A 21,440-nucleotide genomic window follows, 5' to 3' on the forward strand; every position below is an offset into this window, starting at 1 on the left:
CCTCGGCCTGTTGGGTGGTTGACGCTCTATCCTGGGAGGCTGCCTCCTGTTCCATTTCTGCACACTCCGCGCCTGCAGCTTCCTCCTCCTCGAGCAGCGGCAGCTCGTACAGCCGCAGGGCGTCCCCCAGGGCTGCAGCGACCAGCAGCATGGCCACCACTGCTGGCTGAATTCCAATATCCATAGTCTGCAAAGGGTGAATGGCTGATATGTTAGCATGGTGTGTGCCCCCGTGCTCAACCAGGTCCAACAGGCTACATGTTGGCCACGGTTGGCACTGCGGGCTCTGTCTGCCCCTTCCCCTCCCAATCCCCGCATCCCTGGCCCTGTCAGTGCTCGGCACCATAGGGACTTCTGGCCCTGGCACCTATCCCTGATGCCAGGGGTACCGTCGGCTGGCACTGCCCTTGCCAGCGGTACACTCCGCGGCCCCCGCCCTGTGTATCCGAAGGGGCAACAGTGGGCATTGCCCTAGGATGGCCGCTTGATGCCCTGCTGGTTGGTGCTGGCCAGATGTAGGGGAGGTGGTAGGCCAGAGGGTGGGGTGCAGGGGTGGGGACACCCATAAGGCAGGTGTCACTCTGCAGAACCAGGGGCCAACGTGGGTGGTCAGTGGGGTGGGCAGCAAGATGGCTGCATTGCAGGCCACTGTAATAGCAGTCCGTGGCTGGTTACTGCCCCAGTCCCATTCCCCCATCACCCTCCCCCTCCAGGATTATTATTTTTAACTGCCCTCTGTTCAAGGGCAATCAGGGATGTGCAGGAAATCCCGGCCTTGCCAGTGACGTCTATGTCCCATGAAAGAACGAAGGAAAAGATAAATAAAAGAAGAGGACTTGCCTTTTTCTTGACTTCATAAGCTGCAAGACTTTTCTGGGCACTTTTTTCAGTTCATCTGATGTCTCGGTTAACACAGCCTCTCTCTCCCTGTCCCTGCCAACAGTCACTTGGAGGTCGTCAGGCAGGAATGCCGGGTATGGCATGGGCTGGTAGGTAATCACGTTGCTGCAAAAAAAGGCAAGGCAAAAATGACCAAATCCACTACTTGGTCAACTAAACTCCTTCCTTTTGATGGCCAGTATATAACCCACGTCGGTGTGAAGGAGTCCCATACCTACAGTCCTCTCACTCACCTAAACCCCTGAGAATTTAGGCCCCAATTACTCAGCCTCTCATCATCGTACTCCCCTCTCATCTCTTTCTGTTCAGAACTCACTCAGTTGCCTTCATTCAGCTCAGTTACGCAATCCATGAGGCTGGAATCATCTCTCAGGAAGATGATAGAAATCAGAGACAGGAGGGATTGAATTTCCCAGCGAAGAAGGATCTAATGTGAGAGAGCAAAGGTGTGCCACCCAGGAAATGTGTGATGTGCTCACCAGCTGGATCCTGCACAGGACCGACTTTAATTAACATTTTGTTTTTGGAATATGGATGTCGCGGGCAAGGCCAGCGCTCATGTCCCATCATTAACTGCCCCTTGAAAAGCAGGGGAGGGAGGTGGGGTGTGTGGATGGACCTTCTTATTGACTCATTATGGTTAGTATGTTGAAGGTGCTCTCACTGTGCTGTTGAGTAAGGGAACACCAGGATTTTGACCCTGCAGCCATGACGGAACGGGGATGTGTGTTCAAACTGGGATTATGCGTAAACTGGGTGGGGAAATTGGAAGTAGTACTGTCCCATGAAGCTGCTGCCCTTTGTCCTTCTAGGCAATGGGTGTGGTATTATCATACATGAAGGATATACAAGGGTTAATGAAATTTATACAGACAGCCACTGGAGGGAGCTAGTCCTATGAGGGGTGACGCTGAGCCTTGTGGGAAAGAAGGTTAGAGAAGATGGTGAGGCATGAGAGAGAGCAGTTGTGTACTTGAGAGTTCTGCAGTTAGAGATAGCATAGTTTAATATAGAAACCTTCGACTTTAGGAATGTGAACAAATCTTAGTTAGTATTGTAATAAATTTACAGTTTTGTTCTTTAATAAAGCTTTGTGATCTTTATTCAACACTACACATCCAAGCCATCCAGGTAAAACAGAATAGAGAACACAACAATGAGGAGTCACCGTTTTATGAGGTGATGGTGAGGAAACATTGGGGGAATGTGGAGGGAGCCTCATGCTGCACCTGTCAGTGTTTCACACTAATGGTCTGTGCTTGAAATGGCAATGGGTGTGAATGGCCATCACCGTGAGACAGAAAAAAAATCACTTTCCTCTTCCCTCTGCACTACACAGCAATCACAACCGCACTGAGCAATCTAAGATTGGAATCTTCCCATGCAATGGAACTGAGGAGATCTCTACTTACTGCACCTGGTCCTTCCTGTTCTCCTGTGGAGGAATTCGGAGAAAGAGCGATTTCTCCTGGATTTTCTGTTTTTCATTTTCCGGTTGCTTCAGCTAGTGTGAAAGTTCACAAAACCCAAAAAACAGAAGAGAAAAAGGTTGGCAAAATAAATAAAAAGAGTTGAAAAGGAACCTTTCCCAGATGAAATATAAAGAGAATCTGCTGAACAATGCCATGGATTTAGCAATCGGAAATATTTAAATAGGAATCGCAAAGGGCACAAAACAAGATTAGCCACATCCATATCAATACGGAACAGTCCGTGGTATAGACTCAATGTAAAGTGAGCTTACCTGATTAGAGAACCCATATCCAAAGTAGCCATAGGCAAAGTCTATCGACATATCAAGATTGCAAACACGCTGAAAAATTTAACAGATAATAATTCAACTCAATTTCACAGAAACTCACTTTAAAGGAAGAAATACCAGGATGTGTATCCACATTGCAACTTTCACACATTCCTGACATCGTAAGGTGTTTCACAGCTGCTCAATTCCTCCTGAGGTGTGGTCTCTGTTACATATGGGGAACATGGAAGCTAATTTGTGCACAGCAAAAATCCCACAAACAGCAATGAGATAAACAGCAAGATAATCTCTTTCTGGTGACATTGGTTGAGTGGTAAGTGTTAATCAAGAGGGCCCCCATGTTCCTCTTCAACATACTGCCACGGAATCCTTTACACCCTCCAGTGAGGGCAGGTGTGGCGTAAGATTAATGTCACCTCTGAAGAAAACATCTGTGACAGTGCAGCACTCTCTCAGCAATCTAATCCCAGGTTACATCCTCGGGACTCTCCTGTGGTGTCTGAACCTATGACCACCTGACTCAGTGGCAAGAGATCAACTCGTGAGCCACAGCTGTCATCCAATCAAAATGCCCCCAGTGTGAAAGATGAATGAGGTCACCACACACTGACAACTGCCCTGAGGGAATGAAGAGACATTTCGAAAGAGTGAGGGAGTTCCTAAAATCAGGCTTCCAATTGTTTTATAAATTTTACCTGATATCAGAGTATCTCCTTTAATTTCATTGTGTAAGAGAACTAGAGGTTTGGGTCTAAGTAATTGGGTAAGTCAATCTCAATTAACCCATGATCAGGTGATTGTAGCATGGCCCCACTAGTTGTATCACGATCAGAGTGAACCATTCAAAAGCTATGGGAGGCTGTGCAGCAAACTGTCCTGTCAACTCTGGGTCCTTCGATCCTCCCCTAGATTGTTGGAATGAGCTTCTCTCTCTCTCACTCTCTCTCTCATTTCTGCAGTGTTTCTCTCTCTCGGCTGATTTTTACGAATCCTCTGTAACCTGAGTCCTCATTCCATTTCTGGGCAGCCTAGGGTTGTCAACTCTGATAGAACACATTCCTGAAGGCTTCATCACATGACCTCCCTTCTGTGACCTTCCTGCAGCCAACCCCCCTCCCCCCATGCTCCGCTATTGTTCCAGCCTAATCCCAACATACTGTCCTCCCAAACCCATTGGTTTATGACTCTATGTTCCTGGATTGGATGATCTTTGACTCTCTTTCAAACTGCATTTCCTTCCCCCATCTACAAGATTTTTACAGTTAATAAGCAAAAGAAAATGGAGCAAAATTATGCAACTTGTTTTGGGTAGCCCTCTGAGTTTTCTCCTAGGCTGCTGTTAGGATACTGTTGTAAACCCTTTGACTGGTGTGTGTTTCCCTCTTCATCCCTGTCCCGCTGACTGCCTTTGATCTGCAGTCTTCTTGCTAGCGGCTACAACACTGAGATTTTTGCTTAAATTACACACTTAAGGCAAATCTGAAACACCCCTGGGTTTAATGAACTCGCCCAGGACTTCCCTTTAAGATTATGTGGCAGAGCCCATGATGTCAGTTTTATAGACTTGGCAAGCAGCCAATCAATGAATCTGAAATTGGTGGAGCCATTCAGAATCTTCTGGAAGAAAGGCAGGTGACCTGGAGAGCTCCTTTTTGTCCTCAGTTCTGTGAAGAGTTCAGCCTGGAAGCAGCTGGAAGGCACTCTCTCTTCCTCTCTCCCCCTCTCTCCCCCTCTGCCTGGTAATTTTAAAACCTCCAAGTCAGAACTGTGAAGGCAAACCTCTTTAAAAGACAGAGCAGAACTATGAAAGGGCCTCATGGAGTGGGAAATTGCAAGCAGTTTCTCAACCAGATCTGAGCGTTTTTAAACCTCTATCTGAATGGCTGGGAAGAACCCAATCTGCGACCACTCTTTATAATACAGCCAATGTTTCTGTACAGGGATCAGGCAAATGAAGACACTATAAAATTCTCAGGTTTAAACTTCCAGTAGTAGCTCAGGGAGATGGGGGCGCCATCTGGTGGTTGGAGGTTGGAATTGCACTGACCTGACTCTCCTGTGTGAGCTGCATCTGGTGGTTGGAGGTCAGAATTGCACTGACCTGTATCTCTTCCATAAACTAATTCCTCAGAGAGTCACATTCGGAGAAGACTGGCGCCCACAGAGGTCACAACCACAGCAGTGAAGATTAATCTCAAATCTTTTCCTTTCATTCCATTACACTAACCCATTTCCTACCTCCTCACCATCTGTTCATTTTGTGTGTTTCTGGGTGGAGGGTGGGACGAGGTTTTGGGATTAGGTAGACCATAGTGCCAATTATTTCCTTTATAAGTTCAACTTTACTCTTATTACAAATAAACAGTTTGTTGGTTTTACTTATAAATCTGGTGCCTGTAACTCGTTGGAGCAGTCAGGGGTTAAAGATCTCAGGAAGACACAAATTATTGCTTAATTCACTTATTTTGGTACTCCGGGGTCTTTGGGCTGGAACTGACCGTGCACTTGCCCAGGGTGTCATAACAGTTTCTCATAGCACAATCCCGATATTAATGTCAGCTCCTAGACTCCAGGGAAGCCCTGGAGAGTTGGCAACGCCAGAACATAGACAGCCAGTGTAAAACTCGCTCTGTGTGGTAGTTATACATTGGGCGGGATTCTCTGTCCTGCTCCACCCGTTTTCTGGTGCGGCGCACTCTCGCCGGCAGCGGGATTCTCTGTCCGGGCAGCCGGTCAATGGGGTTTCCAATTGTCGGGAAATCTGCGAACGTGAATGCGCTGCTGCCGAAACAGAGGATCCCGCCGACAGAGAATCCAGCCCATTGTCTTTCTCAGGCACACATAGTGGTATTTCCTTTGTTAACTGAAGATAAATAAGCCTGAGTATGAAGCAGGATTCCCTCTTTTAAACTCACACAAAATTGGAGCAAGGAGGGAAAATTCAGCCCTCAGTCTGTGAGTGACTTTATGTCCATATTCCCTAACTTCTACCTACAGCCTCTCTTATCCCAGCCACTTTGTCTTAACACTTACCAGATTCTTGATCCCCAGTTCATACGTGTCTGTGACTGAAACTTGCTGAAAGACAAACAGACCCATTAATGAGTGCTCCTCACCACAACAACTTGTACTAATATAGCACTTTCAACAGAGAAAAACACACTCCCAAACCATTTTGCAGAGACTGTCTTGGGCAAAAACCAAATCAACGCATGTTCAGCCGAAAGAGCAAATATCAGGACAGGTGAATAAATTCTTGGTAAATGAAGTAGGTTTTAAAGAGGGTCTCAATTGAGGAGATAGAGGTGAAGAGGCAAAAAGTTTTTAGATGCAAATTTAAGAGCAGGGGAGCCCAGACAGGTGAGGGCAGAGCCATCAATGATGGAGTGAAAGAGGGGAAGACTATCGCAAGCAGACCCCAAATAATAATGGTCATTCGCATGACTCAGAGTTCAATGTCTCCATGGAGATAATTTCATGTGGTTCATTGTGATTGGCTTGTTGAGATGGAGCACTGAGTATGAACTTTGGAACAAAAGGAGGCCATTCTGCTTCTCGAGCCTGTTTCATCACCATTCAATGAGATCTTTGCGAATCTGCCACATAATTCTATGTACCTGCCTTTGCCCCATATCCCTTCATATCTTTGGCTAACAAAAATCTATTAATAGCAAGTTTAAATTTATTAATAATAATAATCTTTATTGTCACAAGTAGGCTTACATTAACACTGCAATGGAGTTACTGTGAAAAGTCCGTAGTCGTCACACTCCGGCGCCTGTTCAGGTACACTGAGGGAGAATTCAGAATGTCCAATTCATCTAACAGCACGTCTTTCAGGACTTGCGGGAGGAAACCGGAACACCCAGAGAAAATCCACGCAAACACTTAGCGAATGTACAGACTCCGCACAGACAGCGGCCAAACCGGGAACCAAACCTGGGACCCTGGCATTGTGAAGCAACAGTGCTAGCCACTGTGCAACCATGCCGACCTAGCGTCAACTGTCCTTTGCAAATGCGAGTTGCTTCCGAATTTCATTTCTGAAAGGACCGGTTCTGAGTTCAGACAATGTCCCCTCGTCCTAGACACCTCAACCTAGCGTTTAATTTCTCTCCACTCACCCTCTCTTTTTCCATTAGCATCTTGAAAACGTTGGTCAAATGAGTTCTTAATCTTCTCAATCCAGGGAATACAACACAAGTCTGTGTAACTGTTGTGTAACCAGCAAGTCCAGCTATCATTAGGCTAGATTGACACTGCACTCTCTCCAAGGCCAATACATCCTTTCTAAAATGTGTTGTCCAGAACTGAACATTCCAAATTTAACTAGAGTTGAATAATAATTAATGCTTGGCATGACATGAAGCCAGAGAGTGTTGGAGGATTCAGTATACTGTGGCCTGGAATGCTCACACAGTGAGCACTTATGGGAGGACATATGTCTGGACACATAAAGATGGAACACAAATTAGAGAGTCCCCCCTCCCTCACATGTTTCTGATTAGACACAGATTGTGAGGAGTGTGTGTACACTCCTGATGCCAAAGGCTTCATACAACTGGGTGTTCTTTGCTTCACTCCCCCTATTCCGCCCCAGACGTCTCAGTGAGAACCAGGCAATTGCCAGATTGGGACTGGTGACCACAGGCAAGACAAGGAAACCATCAAGTGCACCTTCTCCTCACCAGATTGCTCCCTGTCTCCCTCTGCTTGATAACACGAGCTCTCTGATTTAGTAATGGTTCCAAGAGTAATTGGTGATCTTGTCCAAACACCCATTACCTACGTTTGAGACTTGATGGACAGTGGCTTTTTCCACACACCAGCACTTTGAGAAGGATGGCAACCCAAAACCAAAACTCGAGTCTGCATTGGCAACCACCACCTCGCCACCAATCCCAGCTGTTTTGATGCCACCTACACGGCCTCAAGCTCACTTGGCAAACGCAACGTTATTCAGAAATCAGAACGGACCTTCCTAGTTTGTGTGGCTCAGCTACCTGTGTTAGCTACCTGTTGAAAGATCAAGGAGCCCTGTGCAACAACAAATTGCATTTATATAGCACCTTTAACACCCCAAGGTTCTTTGCAAGAGCTTTACCAAAGCAAACCTATCACTGTCTCACCAAAGCAGATATGAGGACAAGTGGCCAAAAGCTTGGCAATGAGATAGGTTTTAAGGTGCGTCTTAAAGGGGAAAAGAGCAGAGAGGTGCAGAGAGGTTGAGGGAGGGAATTGTAGAGTTTCAAACCTCAACAGCTGAACACGGCATGGTTGCAGGGGTGGCGGGGAAGGGGGGGGAGGGGAGGTGGAATTAAATCAGAGACGTGCATGAGACCAGAATTGTCAGAATGCAGAGATCTTGGAGGACTTTGGGCTGGAGGAGTTTGTGGAGGGTTAGGCCCCTCCTTGGGGAAATTTGAGAATGAGAATGCTAATTTTAGATTTGAGGTGTTTTTGGACTACGTGCCAGTGGAATGAGAGGTATACAGGAATCGGTGAGAGTCAGGCTTCGCTACACAAATCACATACAGCATTTAGACAGCGGGCTAGTTGCAAAGACCAACTCCTAGATGCTGCCTCAGCAGATTCCTTTCCTCTTCAGATAGTGTTATTGATGCTAATTGTATGAATGGACTTACCCGAACAATGTCAAACAGATGTAGATAGGTTCGCCCCAGGAGCCTCTGAGATTCACTGAGTCTCTCAAGGCCCAATAGTTCGATAGAGATCTTGTTCCTGTCATCATTCATCCCTCTGGGTACCTAGCAGAAAGTGAGAGTTATAGAGGCTAAACAATATGTTTACTTCATTTCCCCTCCAATCAGGCAGCTCCATACTTTACCTGAACACAAAAGTATTTGACCTCTTCAAAGGGAATAAGGATTTTTGACTTTTTCATCTTCAGGAGCTCTCTGATGTGGTGTGGTGTCGTGCTCTTCATGATATTGCCCACGCTGACCCGGATAGTCAGCTGCATTCTCTTTTTCAGAACCACTGGAGGTGAAGCACTTAAGGAAAACCACTTAAATCAAGCTTCTGAAACAGGGCAGTTGCCACTCAGCCAGCTACCCAAACCCATTCATGGCCAGAAGGCACCCAGGGGGATGCTCTGGGGGAACACCTATATGACCCATGGCACTAAGTTCAAAGTAGGCTGCGAGCGGTGTGCGTCGCTGCATGGCTGCCACCCGGCTGCAGCAATGGTGTTCCGTGCCCATCCACCCCGACCTCACAGCCTGCAGCTTCTCACCGCCCCCCACTACTCTCCCCAGCCGTGGCAGAAGCCCCTCGGCCAGTGGCACAACTGTCAGCAAAGTACGGCGATGTTGGACACCTTCCGCATCCCCTTTCTCTCCCTCAGCAGCCACTACGCTGTTTTCACGATTTGTAAAAGCACAAGTGAGCCATGCCGTAAGGAACTTGGATTCAGGAATACATTTGCGTCGCCGTCGAGGTGCTGGAGCATTGCGATTTGGCGTCAAATCAGTGCCTAACACCATTTCGGCATCGGAACCGATTCTCGCCCAATCGCCTTTCCCGATTTTGGCATCAGCTAACGGAGAATCCCGCTCCAGGTCTTTCAAATACTTGGAGAAGAGAATGAGCACTATGCAGCCTCCAGCTGAGGAAAAGGATACAGGTATTGGAAAAGTCCTTACAATGTTTAATATAGAATGCCACACAGCCAACCTGCAATAAAAAATGGAAAGTTATTACGGTGAGGTTCAGTAAAGACAGGAACGGTTTATATTTTACATTCATTCCGAGATTAACTATTGACCAGAAATGTATCAGAAATCATAAAACATTTCCCTTCAGTTAATGACTTAGGTTAGAAACAACAGATCAGGTGAATCTTGGAAACTAGAAAATGGATGCAACACTGACAAGAGTCAGGGGCGAAATTCTCCGGTATCGGCGCGATGACCGCCGACCGGCGCCAAAAATGGCGCAAATCAGTCGGGCATCGCGCCGCCCCAAAGGTGCGGAATCCTCTGCATCTTGGGGGGCCCAGCCCTAACCTTGAGGGGCTAGGCCCGCGCCGGACTGATTTCCGCCCCGCCAGCTGGCGGAAGTGCCCTGCCAGCTGGCGCGGAAATGACATTGCCGGGCGGCGCATGTGCGGGAGCGTTAGCGGCCGCTCACGGCATCCCCGCGCATGCGCTGTGGAGGGAATCTCTTTCGCCTCCGCCATGGTGGAGACCATGGCGAAGACAGAAGGAAAAGAGTGCCCCCACGGCACAGGCCCGCCTGTGGATCGGTGGGCCCCGATCGCGGGCCAGCCCACCGTGGGGGCACCCCCCGGGGCCAGATCGGACGCCCCAGGACCCCAGAGCCCACCCGTGCCGCCTTGTCCCGCCGGTAAGGTAGGTGGTTTAATCCACGCCAGCGGGACAGGCATTCTAGCAGCGGGACTTCGGCCCATCCGGGCCGGAGAATCGCGGGGGGGACCGCCAACCGGCGCAGCGCGATTCCCACCCGCGCCGAATCTCCGGTGCCAGAGAATTCGGCAACAGGCGGGGGTGGGATTCACGCCAGCCCCCGGCGATTCTCCGACCCGGCATTCCTCCTTTTATTCCCGACAAGACCAGAGAGCTACTAAATAAAAGACACATGGTTGAATTTAATGTCCATGGTGGTGATCTCGTCCACCTGCCAGAGAGCCAGTGGCAACTCAGTTGTGACATTTCCACGGGGTGGGGTGAGGGGTGAGGGAGTGGGGCACCCTGATAGTATTATATACGTATCAGGCAGCATAACTGCTGCATGTGTCCCATGCTTTAAAGGGGAAGGTCCCTCCTCCAAGAGCTGCCAACCAACCGCAGGTCCGCCAACTCTTCAGCCCTAGCAGCGCCTCTGTGTCGGTGGTCATTGCTGGCACTGCAGGAGGCCCTGGAGCAGGAGAAGGTGATGGAGGCCCGTGAAGAAAGTCATAAAATCACAGAATTGTTCCGTTGTAGAAGGAGACCATTCAATCCATTGAGTCTGCATTGGTTCCCCAAATGAACTCAGTGCCATTCTCCTCACTTTTCCCCATATCCCTGCACATTGTTTTCATTCAAATAATCAACTAATGCCCTTGTGAATGACTCGAATGAACCTGCCTCCACCACACTTGACTGCTCAATACGTTATAGCCAGCAGGTCTGTAAGTTAAACACAACAACTGTTTATTTATAACAGGAAGAAAGTTCAAATATGCAATAATTATAACAGTCAGCTAGTCAACCACTCCCTTTTACCGTTCCATCCTGTACCCAAACACACACAAGACAGACACATGCAGAGGGAAAGGAAGGGGAAAATAATAATAATTAAAATGAAAGATGAGTGTCCTTGCTTCTGATGTTGAGGTGGTTGCTGCAGGCTGTCCTTCCAGGATGCTCAGGGATCTAAGCCACTGGTGGACTGCTATTGGTGATCCTCTAGCAGGAACATTCAGTCAGAACTCGAAGGCTGTAGGAATCCCTCTGGGGAGTCACTTTAACCTGGGCCTTCAATCAAATAATCCACCTCAGACCTTTTTAATTCTTACTTGTTTCCAACTCCACCGGAATAAGCAACAGCCTTACTGGGATAAAAGCAGAGTTCTCCACACAAACGGTTTTCAAACAATTGATCCGGCCTACAGCTAATGCTGGACTGAATTTCCCTGCAGTTCAATCTGGCTGTGGAGAGAGAAAGGTCTTTACTTTGAATCTTCAAAAAAAATTCATTAGATGAGAGAGAGGGATCAGGCTGTGACCCTCCAGCTTCTGACCAAATCAAAAGTAAATGCCAACACGGTCACACTGTGGTAAACCACTGTATTGTATTGTACTGTTGAAATGAAATGAAAATCGTTTATTGTCACAAGTAGGCTTCAAATGAAGTTATTGTGAAAAGCCCCTAGTCGCCACATTCCGGCACCTGTTCGGGGAGGCTGGTATGGGAATTGAACCGTGCTGCTGGCCTGCCTTTGTTGCATTCAAAGCCAGCGATTTAGCCCAGTGTGCTAAACCAGCTGTTACATGCCTGGGCTTGTCCCTGCTGGGTCCGAACCACTGTAGTATATAATCTATGTATTGTGGTAAACTGCCACTGTATTACGTGTAATGTGGTAAACTACTGCCTGCTGGCTCCGCCTCCCCCCCCGGGCTTGGTATAAAGTCTCCGCCACTGCTTCAGTTCGGGATCCGAGGCCAGGAGGCTTTCTGTTTAGTTTATTAAAGCCTCAGTTACGTTCACCACTCATCGTGTGTTCATTGATGGCATAACAATTTAATATACTAAACTTCTAAGATGAATACATTGCTTAAGCCTGATCGCCTGGAACTGGACCCACAGGCAGCCGACGCCACGGCAACATTCGAGCACTGGCTCAGCTGCTTCGAAGTGAACCTCGGATCCTCCACCGAAGACTTCACCGACCTCCAAAAGAAGCAGATCCTCAATGCACGGGTGAGCCCACAAGTCTTTCTTCTCATCAGGGACGGCCCCTCATATACGGAGGCGATAATGCTGCTGAAGGGACAATATGTAAAGTCTGTAAACGAAGTGTGTGCTAGGCACCTTCTTGCCACGAGACGACAACGCCCTGGGGAATTACTAGCAGAATTAATGCGTGCCTTGCGGGTACTCTGCCGGAACTGTGACTGCCAGGCGGTATCGGCTTCCCAAACACGCGGAGCTGTTGATCAGGGATGCCTATGTCGCAGGCATGAAATCAAACTACATCCGCCAGCGATTGCTAGAAGGGGGTACACTCGGCCTCCCAGAGACAGTGCAGCTCTCAAACTCTCTGGAGATGGCCTTCCAGAACATGGAGGCCTACATCTCCGACCATGCGGCACCCTTGTGGACCTTGTGGGCGCCGCCATCACCCAACTCGAGTGTGGCACAAGCCTGTGCCGCGCAGCAGCCCGCCAGCGCCAGAAGCCCGAAGTGCTACTTTTGCGGCCAGGGTAAGCACCCCAGACAACGCTGCCCTGCACGGAATACAACTTGCAACGGGTGTGGGAGGAAGGGCCACTTTGCGAAAACCTGCCAGGCCCGATCTCTCCTGAAAACCCCTAGGCCCAGCAGCGCTGCCTGCTTGTTGGGGCCGCCCCCAGCTGCCGCGCCACCCGCCATGTGCGACCCGTGGGCGCTGCCATCTTTGATTTTGCCCGCCACGTGCGACCCATGGGAACCGCCATCTTTGATGCCATCCTGCACTCCACCCACCACGCGCGACCCATGGGGGCCGCCATCTTTGACGCCATCCCCGATGCCACCCGTGACCCATGGGGGCCACCATCTTGGGACCACTCCGCAGTTCCCGGGAGCCCTGCTCACCGGTCGTACACTGGCCGCCGCTACCTCCGACCGGCCTATCCATCACCTTCCGAAGCTCGCCTCCATCACGCTCGACCAGTCCTGGACTCGCCACCTCACAAAATCTACGATGACCGTCCGGGTCAACGGGCACGAGACGGCCTGTCTTTCCGACTCCGGAAGCACAGACAGCTTCATACACCCAGATACGGTAAGGCGCTGCTCCCTCCCAATTTACCCACAACCCAGAAAATCTCCCTGTCTTCCGGATCACATTCAGTAGCAATCCGGGGGTGCTGTGTCGCGACCCTTACCGTACAAGATGTAGAGTACACAAACTTTAAACTCTACGTCCTTCCCCACATCTGTGCTGCCCGATTACTGGGGCTTGACTTCCAGTGCCACCTCCAAAGCCTTACTTTAAAGTTCGGTGAACCCCTGTCCCCCCTCACCGTCTGTAGCCTCGCGACCCTGAAGGTCGCCCCACCCTCGCTCTTCGCTAACCTCACCCTGGACTGTAAGCCTGCCGCTATTAGGAGCAGACGATACAGTGCCCAGGACAGGGTATTTATCAGGTCGGAGGTTCAGCGACTCCTACGAGAGGGGATCATTGAGGCTAGTACCAGCCCCTGGAGAGCCCAAGTGGTGGTCGTCAAGACTGGGGAGAGGCACCGGATGGTCATCGACTACAGTCAGACGATCAAACGGTACACACAGCTCAATGCGTACCCCCTCCCCCGCATATCTGACATGGTCAACCAGATTGTGCAGTATCGAGTCTTCTCCACAGTTGACTTGAAGTCCGCGTACCACCAGCTCCCTATCCGCCCGGAGGACTGCCAATACACTGCCTTCGAGGCAGATGGCCACTATGACGAAAACCTCCGGCACTTCCTCCACACCGCTAAACTCCTGAACCTCACCTATAATAAGGAAAAATGCGTTTTCCGCACAACCCGCCTAGCCATCCTTGGCTACGTTGTGGAAACCAGAGTCCTAGGGCACGACCCCGACCGCATGCGCCCCCTCCTGGAACACCCCTGCCCCCCCCCCCCCACTGCCCCAAGGCCCTGAAGAGATGCCTGGGGTTCTTCTCTTATTATGCCCAGTGGGTCCCCAATTATGCGGACAAGGCCCGTCCACTTATTAAATCCACCATTTTCCCCCTGACGGCTGAGGCCCGCCTGGCCTTCAACCGCATCAAAGCAGATATTGCCAATGCCGCGATGCACGCTGTGGATGAGTCCATTCCGTTCCAGATGGCGAGCGATGCGTCAGACTTTGCTCTGGCCGCTACCCTCAACCAGGCGGGCAGGCCGGTGGCTTTCTTCTCCCGTACCCTGCATGCCTCTGAAATTCGACACTCCTCCGTCGAAAAGGATGCCCAAGCCATTGTAGAAGCTGTGCGACATTGGAGGCATTACCTGGCCGGCAGGCGATTCACTCTCCTCACTGACCAACGGTCGGTTGTCTTCATGTTTAACAATACACAACGGGGCAAAATCAAAAACGACAAGATCCTGAGGTCGAGGATCGAGCTCTCCACCTGCAACTACGATATCTTGTATCAACCTGGGAAGCTCAATGATCCCCCAGATGCCCTATCCCGGGGTACATGTGCCAGCGCACAAGTAGACCGAATCCGGGCCCTCCACAATAATCTCTTTCACCCGTGGGTCACCCGTTTCTTTCACTTTATCAAGGCTCGCAACCTGCCTTACTCTATCGAGGAGGTCAGGACCATGACCAGGGACTGCCAGGTCAGCGCGGAGTGCAAACCGCACTTCTATTGGCCAGACAGAGCACACTGGGTAACGGCCTCTCGCCCCTTTGAGCGCCTCAGCATCATTTTCAAAGAGCCCTCCCCTCCACTGACCTAACGTGTACTTCCTCAACATTGATGACGAATACTCAAGATTCCCTTTTGCCATCCCATGGCCTGACATGACCTCTGCCACCATCATCAAGGCCCTGCACAGTCTTTTCCCCTTGTTCGGGTTCCCCACCGACATCCATAGTGATCGGGGTTCCTCCTTCATGAGCGATGAGTTGCGTCAGTTCCTGCTCAGCAAGGGCATCGCCTCCAATAGGGTGACCAGCTACAATGCCCGGGGAAACGGACAGGTGGAGAGGAAGAACGTGACAGTCTGAAAGGCCGTCCTGCTGGCCCTACGGTCTAGAAGTCTCTCAGTCTCCCGCTGGCAGGAGGTCCTCTCCGATGCGTTCCACCCCATCCAGTCGCTCCTGTGCACTGCCACCAACGAGACCCCTCATGAGCCTATGTTTGCCTTCCCCAGGAAGGGGTCTCGCTCCCGTCCTGGCTGACAGTCTCAGCGCCCGTCCTCCTCCGGAGGCATGCGAGAAGCCATAAAGCAGTTCCCCTCGTCGAGAAGGTCATCCTCTCCATGCCAATCCACAATATGCCTAGGTGGCACATCATGACGGGCGGCAGGACACAGTCTCCCTCCGGCATTTGGCACCTGCAGGTTCCCCAGCGACCATCACCACCACACCCAATACTACACAGTCTCCCTCCACCACTACCCAGTTACTTCAAGGTCTGCCACTCGCAGGCCCACCGGCGGCCATCACCACCACCCCCGCCCACACACCGCCCCCCCCCTCCACCGACTCAACAACTGGGTGAAGAAGAGGACGACACGCTCCCGGACGCGCAGGTCTCGTCACCGGTGCCCACACCACAGCCGGGACTGAGGCGGAAGGTCAAGGCCCCCGACAGACTTGATCTTTAGGTCCACTTCTCCCCCCGCTGGACTCTTTTTTTAACAGGGGGTGAATGTGGTAAACCACTGTATTGTATTGTACTGTTGTACTGTTACATGCCTGGGCTTGTCCCTGCTGGGTCCGAACCACTGTAGTATATAATCTGTGTATTGTGGTAAACTGCCACTGTATTATATGTAATGTGGTAAACTACTGCCTGCTGGCTCCGCCTCCCCTCGGGCTCGGTATAAAGGTGGCTAGTCTCCGCCGCTGCCTCAGTTCGGGATCAGAGGCCAGGAGGCTTTCTGTTTAGTTTATTAAAGCCTCAGTTACGTTCAACACTCGTCGTGTGTTCATTGATGGCATATTACACACTGAGGAAGAAACATTTTCCAGAGAAAACCCCAACCTATTGGTATGGGCCTTTGATAAGGCCCGGCAATTTGTAACTGTCCATTGGCTGACAGACAGGTCCATTGCGATGTGTCAGCAGTGATCGCCCTTGAATCGGCTGATCCGAAATATAAACAGCTCTTTGCAACCTACCGTGCCTTGAGGTCATAAGTTAATCATCCGTTTCCCAGCTACTCACTTCATGGTGGCCATGGTGTGAGTGGTCACACACAGGGCAGCTCCTGCTGAAGGCACAGAAAAGAGCTCTTTTTACCCGATACTGGGTGGAATTCTGATGAAAAGGATTAGGTGGAGGTTGGAGGAATAGTTTGCCCTGGGAGTGGTATGTCTGCTGGTCATCAAACCCAGCAGACGGCAGTGAGAGACCAGGCTAGGGAGTTGGAGCAGGCCTGTACTGCAGCAGCAGCCAGTGTAAGCAAGGCAGCGGGGGAAGGGCTAATGCAAGCTGGAAGGCCCCAAATAGAGCAGTTGGTGGCTTTTATTAAGGAGGAATTCCAGCAGCAGAGGAAGGAAATACAGGAGGATCGCTCGAAGGGCATCGAAGGAGCTGTGGCATCCCTGATGAGTTCATTGAAACAGGTGGAGAAGTGTTTGGAGGTGCAGGGGTCACAGATTCGGGAGATTGAAGGAGTGATCTCGGACCACAGCGATCGTGTGGTAACTCTGGATGCGGAGGTGGAGCTCCTAGGAGACCTCTGTAAAATGTTGAGGGCAAAGGCGGAGGAGGCAGGAGAGTACCTCGAGAAGGCAGAACCTGCGAATAGTGAGCCTGACTGAAGGAGTGGAAGGTGTGAGTGCCACGAGGTACGTCGCGAAGATGCTGGCTGGGCTTGTGGTGGGAAGGGTGCTAGATAAGGTGCCTGAAGTGGACCAAGCGTATCGGTCCCTGAGGCAGAAGCATAGAGCTGGGGAGCCGCCGCAGGCGGTGTTCGTGAGACTCCACAAATCTATGGAGAAAGAGAAGATTTCGCGTTGGGCCAGGGAGAAGCGTACCTGTGACTGGGAAGGGAACAAGGTCCGAATTTATCAGGACATCAGAGCCGAGTTGGTGAAGCGGTGGGAAGGCTTCAACAAGGCCAAGGCGGTGCTGTACCGGCGGCAGATCAGGTTTGGGGTGCTCTACCCGGCGAAATTATGGGTGACGTTCGGAGGCCGGGAATATTATTTTGAGACCCCATAAGTGGCCGAAGACTTCAATAAGGAGCATAAGTTGGGGGAAAACTGAGTTTATGTGGGGACGGATGTTCTCATCCCCCCCGCCTGGTTTATGGGACTGTTTGTGTTTAACATTTGTTTGTTTGCTTTTGGAGAAGGCTTCCTGGAGTTCAGGAGAAATCCTTGTTTGGTTGGGGATAGGGAAGGTCAGCACGGTACCTTCCTCCTTGAGCTGCGGAGTGGGGGGGAAGGGGAGGTCATTGGGGGGTCCCTTTGGGCAGGGGCGGCCGCGCTAGCAGGTGATGAGGGGGAAGGCCAAGAGTGATGGCCAAGGGGATGGGGGAAGGGGGGAGGAGGTTATTGCGACATGGCAGGGGGTGAGAGATGACATGGTCAGGGGCAGAGAAGGGGGCCATCTGGGATGGGCTAGGTACAGGGTGGAATTAAGGGGACGGGAATTAAGTGGGGAAGATGACGGACAGCAGAGGGGATTGGAAGCATTAGCCTCCGGAAAGGTTGGTAACATGGAACGTCCGGGGATTGAATGGGCCGGTTAAAACGTCGCAGGTGTTCGCACACCTCAGGAGCGTGAAAGCTGTGGTGGTCTTGTGGAGATGCACCTCCGTGTGAAGGACCAGGTTAGGTTAAGGAAGGGGTGGGTCAGGCAGGTTTTCCACTCGGGGTTTGATTCAAAATTGAGCAAAAAAATGGGATTTGTTCGTGCGAAGGAGGTGAAGGATCCGGGTGGGAGATATGTGATTGTGAGTGGTGTATTGGAAGGGGCACCCACTGGTGGTGTTGGTAAATGTGTATGCCCCAAATTTGGGATGATGTGGGTTTTATGAGGGGGTTACTGGCAGCGATCCTGGATTTGGCACGCACCAGTTGATCATGGGAGGAGATTTTAACTGTATCCTAGAGCCGAGGGTGGATAGGTCGAGCAAGGGAGCTGGGAGGGTTTATGGAGAGGTTGGGTATGGCCGATTGATGGCACTTTCAGAACCCAGAGGAAAGGGAGTGTTGTATCTGTCCAATTCAAATACTTCAACCAGCTCTTTAATTAAAGTTTACCTAGGTGTCTTTATTTATGAGTAGAACAAAGTAGGCCACAGATATAATGCAACACACTTTATTAAATATACTTAACCCGTCAATTACAAGAAGCACCCAGGATTCGACCTTACTACCCGCAAAGGTATGCTGTAGATCCGATCCCTGAGTCCCTCGGGTTCCTCTTTGTAAAGGTGATTCTCACTGGCTGTTGCTTGCTTGCTTCCTTCTGGTCTGGTCAAGGTCACGTCACACACCAAGCTTCGAGTCTTTTGCTTTGAGTCTTTTGCTGCCAGTCTTTGCTTCCATTCTTTTCTTCCAGTCTTTTGTTCCGTAGATGCCTGGAATGCCTATTTTTATCACCCTGTCGCCACCCACCTCCTTTCTCCACCTGCCCATGGCCTTCGGCCAATGGAGTCTCAGGAAGCAGGGTCTCAGTGCCCAATGGTCTGGTTGATGACCTGTTGACAGGGCACATGAGCCCGCCCTGGGAGGAGAGATGATTGCTTGATGGGGTATCAGGAACTGTGGACAATAGGCCACTGCATCTCAAGTAGGAGCGATAATTGTTACGTTCCTTGTATTGTTCTCCAAGATAGCCAAGGTCGTAGTGTTTACAAACAACATAAAGCTATATGTTTAAATCAAAGCTAGTTTATTTTACACGACTTGAAATGGTTCGCACACACTACTGAGTAATAGCTAACAAAATAATAGTATTGAATCGATATTACAGTAATTAATTATCTCTCTTTAATATAACCTATCATATTATTAAACCCCCCTTTTTTTAGATATTTACACAGTACAAACAGGAAAATATAAGTAACATTATTACATGATACATTGAAATGCATGTCAAAAGTTAACAATTGAGTTAAAATTTGCTAAACAGTTCATTTGTTTTTCTTTACCAGTTCAGTCTGTCAGGTTTCTTTCTGATAATTGAGTAGCAGATTTGTCCAACGGCTTCTTGTTGCTTATCAGATGATATAGTAGTATGTAATAAATTATCATCAAACTGAAGAAATGGAAATAACGTACGAGAAGATTTGACTTTCAGAAGAGCACATCAATTTCTTCTAAGAACAGAACCATCAGTCGCTTTAACAATGTACGAGTGAGGTGCTGCTTGGCGTATGACCTTAGCTAAATCAGTCCATCCTCCAGGGGGAATCTGAATTCTCACTAGATCATCTGAATTAAGTGATTCCAATGATTTTGCATGTTCACTGTAGTATTTTTCTTCAAGATGTTTTTGATGTTGCATTTTCTCTATGACTTGCTGAAGATAAGGATCAGCTAGTTGTAGATATGGAAGAGTTGTACTCAACGATCTGTTCATTAACAACTGAGCAGGAGATAAATCTATTGAGGGAGGAGTAGCCCTATAATTCAATAAAGCTAAGAACATATCTGAGCCAGAGTCAAGTGCTTTCTTGAAAAGTTGTTTCACAATGTGAATGCCATTTTTAACCTTGCCATTAGATTGCGGATAAAGAGGACTAGATGTGTTATGAGTGAAATTATAGTCATGAGCAAATTCTGTCCAATCATTACTATCAAAGCAAGGTCCATTGTCTGTCATGACTCTGCAAGGTATCCAATGATGAGCAAGTATTTCTTTAGTCGCTTTGATCACAGATTTCGAAGTAGAATCAGACAATTTCATTACTTTTGGGTAGTTTGAAAATTAGCTGATGATCAAGACATAATTATGTCCATGAAAATGAAAAAGATGAGTACCAACTTTCGACCACGGTGTCTTCTCGAAATTGTGAGTTGGGAGTTTCTCTTTATCATAGTAATCATAGAATTTACAGTGCAGAAGGAGGCCATTCGGCCCATCGAGTCTGCACCGACTCTTGGAAAGAGCACCCACACCCCCACCCTATCCCCATAACCCTATCCCCATAACCCAGTAACCCCACTAAGGACAATTTTGGACACTAAGGGCAATTTAGCATGGCCAATCCACCTAACCTGCACATCTTTGGACTGTGGGAGGAAACCGCAGCACCCGGAGGAAACCCACGCACACACGGGGAGGATGTGCAGAACAGTGACCCAAGCCGGGAATCGAACCTGGGACCCTGGAGCTGTGAAGCAATTGTGCTAACCACTATGCTATCGTGCTGCCCTGTCATGATTGATTACTCTGTCATGATTGATTTCGCTGGCATGTCTCACATTCTAGTACAAAATTGGCTATGTCAGTATTTATTCCAGGCCAATATACTGCCTTTCTCACTTGGCATTTAAACTTTTCTATTCCTAAATGACCTTGATGAACCTTCTGGAGGATCATGTGCCTTAGTGTCGTAGGAATAACAAGGCGATTGGGACGAAGTAGAAATCCATCTACACCAGTGAGATCAGATTGAATATTTCTGAAGTTCGAACAGTGTCCTTTCAGCCAACCATTTTTCATATGGCTGATTACTCATTGTAATATGACATTGTTTTAAGTCTCCGCTTTGATGAGCTTGAGTATTTCATCAGATATAGGAAGAGTTTCAGCTAGAAGTTCCACTTGAGCTCCTATTAGATGAACTATATTTGGTGGCTGGACATCTGTTTCTGTCACAAGAGATAATGCTTCGGCAATGATAAGATCTTTGCCTGGAGTGTAGACCAGTTGAAAGTCTTACCTTCTTAGTTGCATGATTATTCGTTTCAGTCTTGGAGTCATATCATTCAAATTTTTCTTTATGATATGAACTAATGGTTGGTGATCTGTTTCAACTGTGAACATCGGAAGTCAATATATGTAGTCATGGAATTTCTGTATTCCCGTAAGCAGGCCTAAAAACTCTTTCTCGATCTGAGCGCACTGTTGCTCTGTAGTAGTCATAGATAATAATAATCACTTATTGTCACAAGTAGGCTTCAATGAAGTTACTGTGAAAAACCCCTAGTCGCTACATTCCGGTGCCTGTTCAGGGAGGCCAGTACAGGAATTGAACCCGCGCTGCTGGCATTGTTCTGCATTACAAGCCAGCTGGTTAGCCCACTGTGCTAAACCAGCACCTCTGGATAGATCTGGATGCATATGCAATGGGTCTCCAAAAAGCATCATCATTCTTTTGAAGAACTGCTCCAATCACATTTTGACTCGCATCTGTGGAAATCT

General features: G+C 49.2%; 1 protein-coding gene across 7 annotated transcripts in view; it reads right to left on the reverse strand.

Annotated features, from left to right (window-relative positions):
• Nucleotides 1-21,440, reverse strand: part of LOC140395077 (uncharacterized) — a 659,825-nt gene that overhangs the window by 627,767 nt on the left and 10,618 nt on the right. For all 7 annotated transcript variants that reach the window (XM_072482474.1, XM_072482512.1, XM_072482492.1 and 4 more), the window contains exons 3-9: nt 9,307-9,358; nt 8,511-8,662; nt 8,308-8,430; nt 5,696-5,740; nt 2,645-2,713; nt 2,313-2,404; nt 841-1,005 (exon numbers count right to left, since the gene is read on the reverse strand). In XM_072482474.1, the coding sequence (XP_072338575.1) occupies nt 841-1,005; nt 2,313-2,404; nt 2,645-2,713; nt 5,696-5,740; nt 8,308-8,430; nt 8,511-8,662; nt 9,307-9,358 (698 nt within the window). The remainder of the gene's footprint in view (nt 1-840; nt 1,006-2,312; nt 2,405-2,644; nt 2,714-5,695; nt 5,741-8,307; nt 8,431-8,510; nt 8,663-9,306; nt 9,359-21,440) is intronic.

The sequence above is a fragment of the Scyliorhinus torazame genome, chromosome 2, assembly GCF_047496885.1.
Source record: "Scyliorhinus torazame isolate Kashiwa2021f chromosome 2, sScyTor2.1, whole genome shotgun sequence".
NCBI classification, from domain to species: Eukaryota; Metazoa; Chordata; class Chondrichthyes; order Carcharhiniformes; family Scyliorhinidae; genus Scyliorhinus; species Scyliorhinus torazame.